Consider the following 14,735-nt stretch of genomic DNA (forward strand, 5'->3'; position numbering starts at 1 on the left):
AAGGGCTGAAAAACTCATTGTTGAAATCACTCTCTAGATATAAGTCTATCAAACATTGTACAGAAGAAAATGAAGGTGATAGTTTGTTTATCAGTCAATGATATTTCTTCAGTGTATTTGATTACGGTGTACAATAACTGGTAATACATTACTTGTATCAATGTTTAGTTGGATTGATATCAAAAATAAAGCATTTTGTAAAGAAAAAAAAAAGCTTTGGATATACCAGTTCCTATGTTAGGCTCGGAGGATGTATTAACAAGAAAGACATGGTCACTGCCCTCATGAAGTTTTCATTCTGGTGAAGGGTAAAGGACATAGCATAACTATATGAACAAAAAGTAAATAAGTTAATTAAATAATTTCAAATTGTGATAAGATTTAGAGTGAAAACAAAAATAGCACTAGAGAAATACGGTAAAAGAAGTAAGCAAGGTACATACGTCATTTAGATGATCTCAGCTCACTGCAACCTGCAACCTCTGCCTCCCAGTTTCAAGTGATTCTCCTGCCTCAGCCTCCCAGCAGCTGGGATTACAGGCACTGGCCACCACACCAGACTAATTTTTTTTTAACTGAGTAGAGACGAAGTTTCACTATGTTGACCAGGCCAGTCTTGAACACCTGACCTCAAGTGATTTGCCTGCCTCAGCCTCCCAAAGTTCTGGGATTACAGGGGTGAGCCATGCACCCAGCCTAGATCAAGTATTCCTAATTTCTTTTTTGTCATAGACTCCTTTAGAGTTTGGTGAAAACTTCCCATTGATTCTCAGAGTAGTCTTTGAAAAATATAAAATAAAATACATGGAATTAAAAATATGGCAATTATACTGAAATATAGATCTATTCACATATCTTTTGGGAGTCCACTGATGCCCAGGTTAGATTCTTTGTAAAACATCTTAAAGAGTTTGGATATTATTTTATAAAACATCTTAAAGAGTTTGGATATTATTTTAGATAGAATAGGAGGTAAAAATAAGGTTGTAATCACTGGTATAATATAGTATGATTTATGTTTTTAAATGATCACTCTTATTACCACATGGTAATTGATTTCATACGGCCAATAATGGAAGCACTTAGAAGGCAACTTTACTGTCGTAGGAAAGATATGATCCTAGTTTGGATTCAGATAGTAACTGTGGAAAAGGCTGTTTCTAAAAAGTATCACTTAGAATCTTCCTATAAAGGAACATGCATTGCCTAAGTAGAAAATAAAGAAATGGGAATGGAAGAAGTATAATACATAAGTCTTTTTCTCTTCCTACTTCCTAAAGTCTCTCGTCAATCCTCTGAAGGTTTCCTTAGTAACACAAGTTTAGCAAACTCTTTTGAAGAGCTTGTGGCTTATAGCCCATAAAATATATAAAAAGATTTCTTTATACGTACTTGAAGCAAATATGTTTCCAGTAAATCTTAAAAGAAGTTGTTCTCCTTCTCGAACTTGGAAATGACGAGATGGCTCTGGAGGTCCCCCAAACCCTTCCAAGCGCAGGTTCTTAAGTGCCTGGCTTAAATCTTTGGGAGGCACCACTAAAACAGCTATTCTATGTGGATTGTCCTTCTGGTGAGACAGCACTATGCAGGCAGTGGTGCTGAGCATGGCTTCCTCTAAAGATTTCACAAAAGTAACCAAATGACTATTGTCCATGGTGGAAGAGAGGTGAAGTACAATAAACCTGCATGGAAGAAAGAGGTGAGACCCGAGGGAAAAACGCAGCATCAAGAACATCACTGATACCTAATAACACCCAAGCAAAGAGCCATTATCAAACAGACGTCTTTTAAAATCAAGTATTCTCAAGGCCAACAAGTTAGATTCATTAATGATTGTAAAGAAACTCTTGGCCATCAAGAAACCGGCTCAGGCTGGGCACCGTGGCTCACGTCACTTGGGAGGCATCCCAGCACTTTGGGAGGCCATGGAGGGTGGATCTTTTGAGCCTAGAAGTTCAACACCAGCCTGAGCAACATGGCAAAACTCAATCTCTGTAAAAAAAAGAGAAAGAGATAAAAAAGAAACCAGCTCAAATCAAACTAAATTCTAAAACATGTTCTTAAATGAAGAAGTCATACAGTCTCAGCTCAGCTCTAAACATGGCAGCATATTTTAAGTTATATTTTAATTAGAATTACAAAAGAGCATATTTAAAATATAGAAGAGAGAGATGAACACAATAATTTATTGACTCTCCATAGGATGCAGAATATATACCATAATTAAATGGGGATTGAAATATGCATCTCTGTGTAGGTGGGAAGGATCGTTAGGATGGACCTTGGTAGGGACTGCATTATGTATCACCGTCTCTGCACACATACACCTTCACGTGTTGAAGTAGTATCCCCTGGTACCTCAGAATGGGACCTTATTTGGAGATAGGGACTTTACAGAGCTAATCAGGTTAAGGTGAAGTCATTAGGGTCTTCTCTAATCCAGTATGACTGGTGTCATAAAAGAGAGAAATTTCAACACATAGAAATGCATAGAGAGAAAACACCCTGAGACCATGAAGACGGCCATCTACAAGCCAAGAAGAGAGGCCTGGGCAGCTCCTTCCCTCACAGCCCTTGGAAAGAACAAACCCTGCTAGCACCTTGATTTTGTACTTCTGGCCTCCAGAACTGTGAAACAGTAAGTTTCTGTTGTTTAAGCCACCAGTGTGTGGTACATTGTTATGGCAGCCTTAACAAACTAATACAGACCTCTTTCCCTGGACTGGGATACCCGTTCTCAAATTCTTCTCCAGTGATTTGGCCTAAAAGAGGCCCTCACCCAGAGTAGCCCTACATCCACAGACAAGGACTAACCAATGTGGGGATGCAAAGCCAGCCACCTTGGTACTGCAGAGCTCCCCAGAGGGTGTCAGGCTACAGAAATACTTCATCTGAAACCATCGTTTTTTCCATCTTCCTCCTTTGCCCTACAGGATTTACCCAAGAGCTCTCTTTCAATGAATCACTTGCTTTTCATCTCAGACTCTATTCCTAGGAAACTGGATTCAAGAAAATCATAAATGTAAAACCTCCCATTATGAAATAAAAACTATCTTTAGATACTTTAGATACATGATCACCCGTCTCTATGAGTGGCTATCCTTCATGAACCTTAAATCTGTCTAAAACTCTTCTCATAATGGGCTGTGTAGAAAACATGGAAATGAGAAAGCAAAATGAGGGCACTGAAGTAACAAATTCCGCTTATCTATACATAGTTATAAGATATGCATAATATGAACAGTTAATTACTATCTCCATGGAATTTCAGAAATGAAGGTGCTATTTTAAAACTATTTTGGAGTTAGCAGAAACCTGTAGTTATGAGTGCTTTCCAAAAGCACTTGTTTAACTATCATAAATGAAATTACAGATAGCATATCCGTGTCAATTCTGGTTTGCATTTTAAGTATCCTTTAAAGAACGGTTAATATTTCTATTTGAAGAATTAAAATGTAATCTTACTATTCCATTTCTATAAACTCCATTTATGACCATCAGAAAAGAGTATCATCAACTTTGATTGTTTGTTATTGTATTACCTCTGCAAATGTTCATTCAATTCAACTGATATCAAGCCGCTCTGTATGGTTTTCACAACATCATCATCAAGCTCACACCAACCACTGTCTTGGCTTCTGAATCCCAGTAATTTCAAACATTCACTGGCATTTTTCCCAGGTTTTCTTATGGAGGCACCTTTTGTCCTATATGATGGTAACAGAAGAGATATTGGTACAATTTACACGGTATAAATATTATTTAATGCATTCATTCTTTCATTGTGAATGATCTAATAACAATTCATTAAGTACATACTATGTGCCAGTAATTATGCTTTGCACCAAAAATACAGAGATCAAACTATATAACCCTTGTCCTACAGAAGCACGTAGTAACACAGTATTATCTGATTACAGCACAAAGTGACCTGTGTGATAATTAAAGAAACGTACACGGTGGTTTAGGAGCAGAAGCAAGAGGCTCGGGAAGCCTGCAAAGTTAAAATGCTAATATTTGAGATGAGCTTTGGAGAATGACAAGCTTTTTAAAACTGGCAAAATAGATTTAAGAGAGTACCCAAAAACATTAATAAACTCACTGATGTAAACCCAGATACTCTAGAATAGCAAACAGTGGTTGTAAAGCAAAAAAGGTAAGCGCACAAACCCAGGAGCAAAACTGCCCAGTTTCAAAGCCTGGGTGGCTTTGCCTCTTATGAACTGTATGACTATGAGCAAATTATTTCATTTCTCTGAATCTGTTTTCTTATCTATCATATGAAAATAATAATTGTACTGATATGGTTTGGCTGTGCCCCTATCCAAATTTCGTTTTGAATTGTAGCTTCCATAATTCCCAAATGTTGTGGGAGGGACCTGGTAGGAGACAATTGAATCATGGGGGCAGTTTCCCCCCATACTGTTCTTGTGGTAGTGAGTAAGTCTCATGAGATCTAATGGTTTTATAAGGGGTCTCTCCTTTTGCTTGGCTCTCATTCTCTCTCGCCTTCTGCCATGTAAGACGTGTCTTTCACCTTCCACCATGATTGTGAGGCCTCCCCAGCCACATGGAACTGTGTCCATTAAACCTCTTTTTCTTTATAAATTATCAAGTCTTGGGTGTATTTTTATCAGTGGCATGAAAATGGACTAATACAAGTACCAACATCATGGGATTAAATGAATTAATATTTGTAAAGCACTTATAATTGTAGTGAGCGTAAGTAGTATTAATATTCTAACTCTACTTTCTACTGTAGGCACAGCCAATTTACTTTCTTGTACAATTTTCCTTCTTGTGTAGCCTGCCCCACCCAAAGGCCCTAAAGAAATTGGCTGTATGTGCCATGTGATATTTTTCCCCAACCACAGCTCATGTGACTAACAGTATACCAATTTCCAACGGCCAGCCAATTTGATTATCTTTCTTTGGAATTTGACTAAGTGGTCCAGGGACTGTAACTTATCACAGTCCTATTTCTGTGGTACCTTGGTCAATGAAAATTAATAAGCAGAAAGATTATTCAGAAAGGAAAAATAGATGCTAAGAGAGAAAAGGAGAAAAATCAAGAGGAGAGGATCCATATAGTCCTAGAGATCCATATAGTCCTAGAGATAGAAAAAGCAGAGGTTCACTATTGTAGCCTCAAAATAAAATATTTTATTGAATTTGTTTAAGTGAACATCTGTTCCCTACAATTGAAGGAAGAAAAGTCCCTAATACTGAACATCTTTGGGGAAAAATACCTAGTCTAATGATGCTACCTACACTCCACAAAGAGACAGAGCCATGGTATATGAATGGAGACCAGAATGTGAATTTCATATATTCATTTGTGAAGTGAACTAGAGTTAAAGGCTTAAAAACCAACTTACTTTCACAGGTTGACGTGTCCTATGACCCATGGATTCAGATTAGAAACTGAACTTGATTTAAAATGTCTACTCTGAAAACTTCTTACTCTGTATTGGTTACTTCAGGGGATCAGCTAGATTAAAATTAGGAGCTTAGGGGAAAAATAACATTTACTTTTATGCTACTGGGTTATAACCACAGATATGGTGAATTCTGTAACCCTTGGAAGTTAATAATTTATTTACACAGGAAGTTACACTCTCACTGAATCCAGAATGTTGGTCATTTACTAGAAATTGACTTGAATGTAATTTTTTTTCTGATAGCATTCATTCACTTTTTTTTCTTTCGAAAACCTAAATTATCTGTGGAGACCGGCAGGCTCCCAAGGGTGGTGGGGCTGTCCCTAATCCTAGGACCATTGGGTATATAACCTAAGGCAAATAGTGTATTTGTCATTCATTAATGCTCCTCACCAGAATATCCAATTTCGCCCTGATCTGAATATATGACAGGGTTACACTTCCTGGACTCTGTGGTTGAATGGGGCCAAGTGACTAGTTCCAGTAAATGATGTGAATGAAAAAAAAATATGTGTCACTTTGAGGCCAAGCACTTAATTGCTAATATGGGTCTAGCCAAAGATCTTTCTTCTGCCACTGTCATAGCAACCGAACAGTGGCTGTTCTATCTAGAGTAAGTATGACCAAGAAGCAGCCTACGTTTGATGGCCACGACAGATGCAAAGATTGTCGTTTAAACCCTTGGGATTTGAGAGTTTTGTTACCATGCCATAACCTAGGCTAATCTGCACTATATCTGTCTTCTGGTTCCAGTGATCCATTCAGTGATGAGTTTGTGATAGATCTGGAGTGAGAATCAGGCCCTGGGCTTTTATGCATATTCATAGGGAAAAAGCTTCCTCTTTTCCACTGAACTTGGACTTATAAAGATGTAGCTATGTTGCCAGAATGAGGAACAAGCATGTCAGAGAATGGAATTGGCACAGAGGAAAGCAGATAGAGATGAGGAAGAGAGATTAGGTTCTTCCTGGTTGAAGAAATATATATATAGATAGATACATCCTCAGATTTTTAATTTACATATATCAAAAATTCTTTTTTGCTTAAATACTTCGGATTTGCTTTCCTGTCACTTAAATCAAGAGTCCTTAATGATATAAAGATTAAACTTAAACTTTAATAGGCACAGTCCACATTCAAATTAAATAATCTGATGGTATACTTGTGTCTCGCAGCTGTTAACAGCTCTGCAACTAAACTATTTCCTTCATATATGTTATTAGCAAAGTTTGACAACTAGTATTGTCTGACAGTGAATAGCACTTCATCAAACTCCATAAAAGGCAACATGCTGACATAGTGATAGTTCCAAAAATAGTAAAAATTTATTTTTTAAATGTGTTTATTTTAAAATGACCAATTTTGCTTGGGATTCACGCAGACAGTACTAATCTCTCTGAGGTTACTGATTAAAATGTCATCCTACTTTTTCTGTGGAAAAAAATAATATATGATACAGAACTTGACAAGTATTCAAACTATCAAAATTCTCATTCTATATTATATTTTACTTTCGGGATATTTTCTTTGTGATATTCATCATGCATAGATATTTAAAAGTGAATGTCACCAGTGTTTTGAGGTTAACTTTTTCTCAGGAAACTATAATTATTCATTAAAGTATTAATTTTAAATGGTATGCTGTATTCAAAAAACTTAAAATATTTTCCCATTTTAAGTTATTCATGTTGATTATAAAATTCCTTTAAAATGGAAAAGTAAAGGGAAGAAGAAAGTCCACATAGCCACATTGTCTGAAGTCAAATATTACAATATATAGATACATTTCTGGTAGTTTTTATTTTTACATGGATTTTTTGACTTTAAAGTGGTGAAATATTTGACGTATTTTAAAGCATGTCATATTTATGTTAATATTATGTCATAAATATTGCCATATTTATGTCAATATTTGACATATTGTATGACAAATTGTGTACCTTAACTTTACCATTTGTAATCAGTGTAATGGTTGTTGGATATCAATTCAAATGACCTGAGTGCCTACCACACAGCTGAGAGAAATGTTCTCTCTTGATATAACTGTACATTCTGACTGTAGGTCCATCTACTCTTGGAGCTTTACTCAGTTCAAGGTGTCACAGTTACAATTATTGTACAGAGGAAAAAACCCTACATAATCTAAGTAGTCCTCGGTCTTCATGTATCGTCCCATTCTCCTTTGCTTTGCTGATGTTGCTGCCTCACTGCTACTGAAAACAAAAGATCCTCCATGATCTGATGCAGGGCCCTCGTTTGGTGTATTTACCTACGTGTGCCACTACTCTGGCAATAGCTTTTAAGGTGAGGAAAAAGAAGAAAACTCTCTTTCCACTGTTATGCTATATGTGATTCAGTTATTCCACCCTGAGCTTGAGCTCCCAATGACACTGTACCTTAGTGGACCCATGCACCCTGGCCCCCAACATGCCCACACGGTAATTTTTTTAAAGAAATTTTCACAGTGCTGGAACTGTCTTATATTTTATCCAGTTTCTGGACAATAAATGAGCACAGGTCATCCTAGGCTGAAATGTAGTCATCCATTCAAATTTCTTTCTCTATTATGCTATCTTTTCTTGCCAGCTGACAGCAGAATATCCACTTAAATCCAACAGAAACGTTTCAATAATGTTGCACCTCAGGAAGAAAAAGGGAGTGATGACTTCAATCTCTTTCATCTCAGGAGACTCTGTTCACTCTGTAGATTTGCCTGTGTATCCCTAGGGACAATAAGATTCATATACCAAGGAGTATACAGATAAGTAGATGTATTGGATACGACTCTTTGGGGTACAGGTAACAGAAACCCAAATTCATTTTACTTAGTTATAAATAAATTAATTATAGTAATCCTTGATTGTTAATGGGGAAAAGAGACAAATGTGGAGGGCCTCAGATATAAACTCTGTCTGGAATTGGAATATCATCTTTGTCTAATTACTTCTCTTCTCTGCATCTTTCCTTTTTTATCTAGTACTATTAATAATCATTCTTTTTCCAGCAGCAGAAATCACGGTTGTTGACAACTTCTGAGTTTTATATCCTAAGGTATGAGCTACACCCAAAATTACCCTTTTTATTAGGCATCAGGGAATTACAATCAGCCTCTTGTGGTTCAAGTGTTTAATTATACGTAGGGATATTAATGAATATAGAAGCTCCCATTGCATCTGCATGGATAGAAAGGGCAATTTGCAGAAATTGTGGTACAATTCCCAAAACATAAGGTGTCTAGCAGGGAAAACAATAGATATATCCTCCAGTCTGCATTTTCTCAAGCCTAACAGTACACAATTACATATTTCCCAGTTAAATTGCCTAAATACCACACAAACGACATTCAAAAGATTTTTCACAAGATTAAAAAATCTGCTCCAATGCACCTTAATATTTTGTTTCTGTAACTAGGAAATAGACACTATCGGGAATTTTTCAAGGATAGTTTCTTTTGTATTTAAAAACTAAATTATTTCCCACTTGGCATTCCAATTCACAGGGAACCTTGTTTTCTTACAGAAAATAGTACATATGAATTAAAAATACTTCTAAATACACTACCTCCAAATTTAACACATGAAACAAATCTTACTTTCTCTGTAAGCATTTACTTCAATGTTTCATTGAAACAATTTCACTCCATTAAATGAGATTTGCCTGTGTTGACAATACGGCACTCACTGATAAGCACAAAGGAAAATGTAGTATGTGCGATTTCATTATTTATAAAATTGTCATTTTCTTCTTAGGTAGACTGTCTAAAATATTATAAATTTAATACACAAAATCCACAATTATAAATAACAAATTTAGAATAATCTCTAGTTTAAAACAACTAGATCTTGATAAATGTGCTTTTTGATACTTTTTTTTTTTTTTTTGGCTTGCATACTTTTGAAAGAATTTTTTGATACAAATTCTTTTGAAATTTTCCAAACTCCTCTCCAAATAAAATGTGTGAAGTCAGGGTTGCAGCTAAGGGAGAAACCAGGCAGGAATGAGGGGATTACTAAGATGGCAAGCACCTTTCCTGTAATGTAGATGCAGGAGCATGCAACCGTAAGCAATAATCAAGTGAGCAGAACATGAAGCTGTCAGTCCTTGGGGTAACAGCCATGTGGGAAAGGTGAACTTGAGATCTTCACCAAGACTCTCAAGAAGGTTAATGTAGCCCCAGGTAAGTAGCAGATGGTTCTCAGCAGAGGTGGGAACAAATGCCACCTTGAGGAAAGCAACTCCATTATGCCTGAAGAAACCCCACGTTTGCATGCTCACAAGCAAAAGTTCTCAAACAAATTAGAAGGTAAATGCCATGGATGACAGATATAAACACTCCCAAAGACTTCAGATGTTAGAATTAGGAGACTTAAGATGAAAACAACTATATATGAAAAGTTTAATAAAGGACAGTATCCCACAAATAAGTAAGCAGGAGGAAACTCTAAAGATAATTAGGGAGATTTAAATAAGGGCCACGTAGAACTTTTTTTTGTTTTTTGTTTCTGTTTTTGTTTTTTTAAACAGGGTCTCACTCTGTCACCCAGGCTGGAGTGTAGTGGCATGATCTCGGCTCACTACAGCCTCAATCTCCTGTGCTCCCACCTCAGCCTTCCCAGTAGCTGGGAAAATAGAACTTTAAGAAATAAAAAATATAATTGTCTAAAACAAAACTCAAATAATAGATTAAAAGTACATTTTTAAGGTATGCCTTATTTTTGCCATTTCAAACTGGAATGTGAATAAATCGCACAGAATATGGCACATAGAGACAGGGAGATGGAAAACATAAGGGAAGTAAAACAATACGGAATTTAAAAAGAGGTGGTCATTTGTCAATTTTGACTTTTGTTGCCATTGCTTTTGTGTTTTAGATATGAAGTCCTTGCCCATGCCTATGTCCTGAATTGTATTGCCTAGGTTTTCTTCTAGGGTTTTTGTGGTTTTGGGTCTAACATTTAAGTTGCTAATCTATCGTGAATTAATTTCCATATAAGGTGTAAGGAACGGATCCAGTTTCAGCTTTCTACATATGGCTTGCTAGTTTTCCCAGCACCATTTATTTATTTATTTATTTATTTTTAGAAATATCTTAACAAATTTTATTTTGCTGATATCTTTCTTTTATGTGTGTGCCAAAGTGATGGCCAGTACAAATCCATGTCTAATTAAGTCCAGAAGAGCTCCTTCAATAAGTGCAAAATGAAAGTTATGAGTGATAAGAAAGCGTCATGTCAGTTTCATTGGCAGCATTTTCTCTTTCTTAGTGGTTCATAAAATAGCGCAGTGCTTTGCTGTCGATGGTGTCTTAAATTCGGTGAATATTCAAAGTTAAATCTAATGCTGAACAGCGGCTGTGTGCAAGCCGGGTGATGTGTGTGCTGTGTGTGTTCGCTCATCTAATGCTCATGACACCTTGTCAGCTGTGAGGGAGGAGAGGGAACTGGGGAGCCCCGGGGATGGGAGTGCAGGGTGCAGTTTAGAAAGTGGGGGGTGGTCAGGGGTGGCCCCTGGGAGAGGTTTGAGCCAAGACTGCAGGTGGCAAGAGGGTCATGCCTGAGCCTGGGAGGGGGGGATCCCAGGTCCCAGCAGTTCTGTTTATTTTTTATTTTGGATCCTTTCCCCATTTCTTGTTTTTGTCAGGTTTGTCAAAGATCAGATGGTTATAGATGTGTGGTATTATTTCTGAGGGCTCTGTTCTGTTTCATTAGTCTATATCTCTGTTTTGGTACCAGTACCATGCTGTTTTGGTTACTGCAGCCTTGTAGTATAGTTTGAATTCAGGTAACATGATGCCTCCAGCTTCACTCTTTTGGCTTAGGATTGTCTTAGCAATATGGGCTCTTTTTTGGTTCCATATGAACTTGAAAGTAGTTTTTTCCAATTTTGTGAAGAAAGTCATTGGTAGCTTAATGGGGATGGCATTGTATTAAACTAAAGAGCTTCTACACAGCAAAATAAACTACCATCAGAGTGAACAGGCAACCTACAGAATGGGAGAAAACTTTTGCAATCTACTCATCTGACAAAGGGCTAATATCCAGAACCTACAAAGAACTCAGACAAATTTACAAGAGAAAAACAAACAACCCTATAAAAAAGTGGGCAAAGGATATGAACAGACACTTCTTAAAAGAAGACATTTATGCAGCCAACAGACACATGAAAAAATGCTCATCATCACTCACCATCAGAGAAATGCAAAGCAAAACCACAATGAAATACCATCTCACACATTTAGAATGGCAATCATTAAAAAGTCAGGAAACAACAGGTGCTGGAGAGGATGTGGAGAATGAGGAACACTTTTACACTGTTGGTGGGACCATAAATTAGTTCAACCATTGTGAAAGACAGTGTAGCGATTCCTCAAGGATCTAGAACTAGAAATATCATTTGACCCAGCCATCCTATTACTGGGTATATACCCAAAGGATTATAAATCATGCTGCTATAAAGACACATGCACACGTATGTTTATTGCGGCACTATTCACAATAGCAAAGACTTGGAATCAACCCAAATGTCCATCAGTGACAGACTGGATTAAGAAAATGTGGCACATATACACCATGGAATACTATGCAGCCATAAAAAAGGATGAGTTCGTGTCCTTTGTAGGGACATGGATGCAGCTGGAAACCATTATTCTCAGCAAACTATTGCAAGAACAGAAAACCAAACACTGCATGTTCTCACTCATAGGTGGGAACTGAATAATGAGATCACTTGGACACAGGAAGGGGAACATCACACACAGGGGTCTGTTGTGGGGTGGGGATACAGGGTAGGGATAGCATTAGGAGATATACCTAAGGTAAATGATGAGTTAATGGGCACAGGACACAAACATGGCACTTGTATACATATGTAACAAACCTGTACGTTGTGCACATGCACCCTAGAACTTAAAATATAATAAAAATAAATAAATAAATAAATAAATAAATGAATAAATAAATAAGGTGGTCATATATACATCTATACATCTATTTGGAAACTCAGAAGGACAGAGTGCATACAATGGAGAAGTGCCATCATTTGATTAGAAAGCACATAAGAACTTTTCAGAAATGTGAAAAGGCATACATCCACTTATTCAGGAAGCACAATATATTGTATTCAGAAAAAGTTTAAAATTTGCATCTAGGCACATCATAGATAAATGCAAAACACCAAGTGCAAAGAAAAGATCTTGAAAGCAGCAGACAAAATAAAGCAGATGATCCATAAAGTTATGAAAATTGCGTCCACTGCAGTCTTCACAATGGCAATAAAGAGTGACATAATATCTCCAAAGAAGTGGAAAAAAATCATTTTTATCCTAGTATGTTATAGCAAATGTGGTAGGTGGTCTCCAAAGATGACCCCTAGTGAACTATGCTCTCTTCCAAACAAACCAGAGTGACTCAACTTTAACATATGGAGTGCTGCCGGAGAAGAATAAAATGTGTCGGGACAAATATAAGTATATGTGATCAAACAGAGAAATAAATAAAAGCAAAAGAATAATTGAAAATTTCAGAATAGTGGTTAAATTTGGTGGGGATGAGTGACTGTGGTGAGGACAAAGGGGATTGAATGAGGTGGGGCAAGTAAGGAGATGCATAATTTTATCGATAATGATCAGTTTATCATTTGATATTAGCTGTACTAGTTGTCCATTTCATTATATGGTATGACTTACATATATTTTATAAATATTCTCAGGTGTGAATCGCATATTACATTTGAACAACTTAATCTTGAAAGCAATTGCATTATGTCGGAAATGTCATTTTTCATGGGCAAAAACCATTTTCCTGTCTAACTCTCTAAAATATTGATTGCATAGTAAGGAATAAACTCCTATTTAATAAGGTATTTTTCCCCTTTACTGCCACGAGAAATCTTTTTTGGCACATAATTAAATGACTCTCATCTTTTCCCTAGAAATCATTCAGACATAAAGGAACATGACACAATACAGACCTTTCATTCCTAATCTTCAGACTATGCTTTGGCCTCAAATAGTTTTCATCTTTTTCATTACATGGGGTATGGATTGCTTTTTGTGTTTCTGTTTCCATAGAAAATGTCCAACTGGCTTTCATTCTTTGATGAAAGAATGCTAAATAAACAGTTGAGATGGATTCTCATTTGCTTGTTTTATGCTCCACTAGATGGAAAAAAAATGTACCTACTATTTGAGACTAATAACAACATAGCACATTGTAATGTGTCAATTTAATATTGTCAAAAAGTGCAGATGAATTTGCAATACAATTTACATTTCCACGAGTTTACTCACTAATTTATTTAATTTACCTAATGTTTTTAGCATTTACTATGCTGCAATTGTGCTAAGTGATGACATGTAAAAGAGAATATATATTATTGCTACAGGAGAATGTAGGGTGTGTACAAAGGATGGGGTTGGCACAAAAAGAGAGCACTTGATTGCTCCTAGAGAGCTTAGGATATCTGCGCAGAAAAAGAAAAAGTTGAACTGAAACTTACAGAATAGGCAAGAGTTTATCAGTTAAATGTGGCAGAAGAAAGATTTTCTAGAAGAGAAATTATGTACAAAGGCAAAAAAAAGTGTCAATTTCTAGCAACTTGGCCAATTTAACTGATGACAAATAGCCATTTTCCCACTCCACAAGAATTCTGGACAAAATGTCACATAAACACACACACACACACAGAAACACACACGTGCACACACACACACTTATATGAACTCAAAAGCTGAAAAAGAAATCCCCTCTAGATCTGGACTCAAGGATCTAAAAAGTAAGAATTCTCTTTCTTCCTTAGGGAACTCGAGGAATTGATTCTGTGGGTGCTCCTTCCTCAATCGGCCTCCTCTTCTCAACCCCAAACATGCACACATCCCAGGGACTCGAGGTACATTTTAATATCTATTCCCAGACATAAGATGCAACCTCCAGCTGCGCAGGGAGGGAACTTGAACTAAGTCTTGAAGCTGGGATCTCAGAAGGGCATCACTGGCCATGAGAGAGGCATAACCTTTTCTGGTTATTTGGTTATTGGTAGCAATAACCAAAACCCTGTTGCTTGTTGGCTCAAGAAAGTAGTCAAGAAGCACACACATACAAAATTAATTGCTTTGGATTGGGGGAAAAGGGAGAAGAAGACTTGATATTTATATCTGATCAAAAATTAAAATCAATACTTGGAAATGAATGTCTAAGGGTAAGAGCCTAGAACAGAATCAGTATGAAATTCTGCAAGATTACACTATGCTCCCAGATAGATGATATAGTGTTACACATCATGTTAATAAATAGATTA

At 36.7% G+C, this 14,735-nt stretch overlaps 1 protein-coding gene across 1 annotated transcript in view; it reads right to left on the bottom strand.

Moving 5' to 3' along the window:
* DTHD1 (death domain containing 1) overlaps positions 1 to 14,735 on the bottom strand; it is a 70,258-nt gene that overhangs the window by 38,931 nt on the left and 16,592 nt on the right. Inside the window, exons 6-7 of the mRNA XM_050790006.1 lie at positions 3,543 to 3,707; positions 1,393 to 1,682 (exon numbers count right to left, since the gene is read on the bottom strand). Coding sequence (XP_050645963.1) covers positions 1,393 to 1,682; positions 3,543 to 3,707 — 455 coding nt within the window. The remainder of the gene's footprint in view (positions 1 to 1,392; positions 1,683 to 3,542; positions 3,708 to 14,735) is intronic.

The sequence above is a fragment of the Macaca thibetana genome, chromosome 5 (assembly GCF_024542745.1).
Source record: "Macaca thibetana thibetana isolate TM-01 chromosome 5, ASM2454274v1, whole genome shotgun sequence".
Taxonomy (NCBI): Eukaryota; Metazoa; Chordata; class Mammalia; order Primates; family Cercopithecidae; genus Macaca; species Macaca thibetana.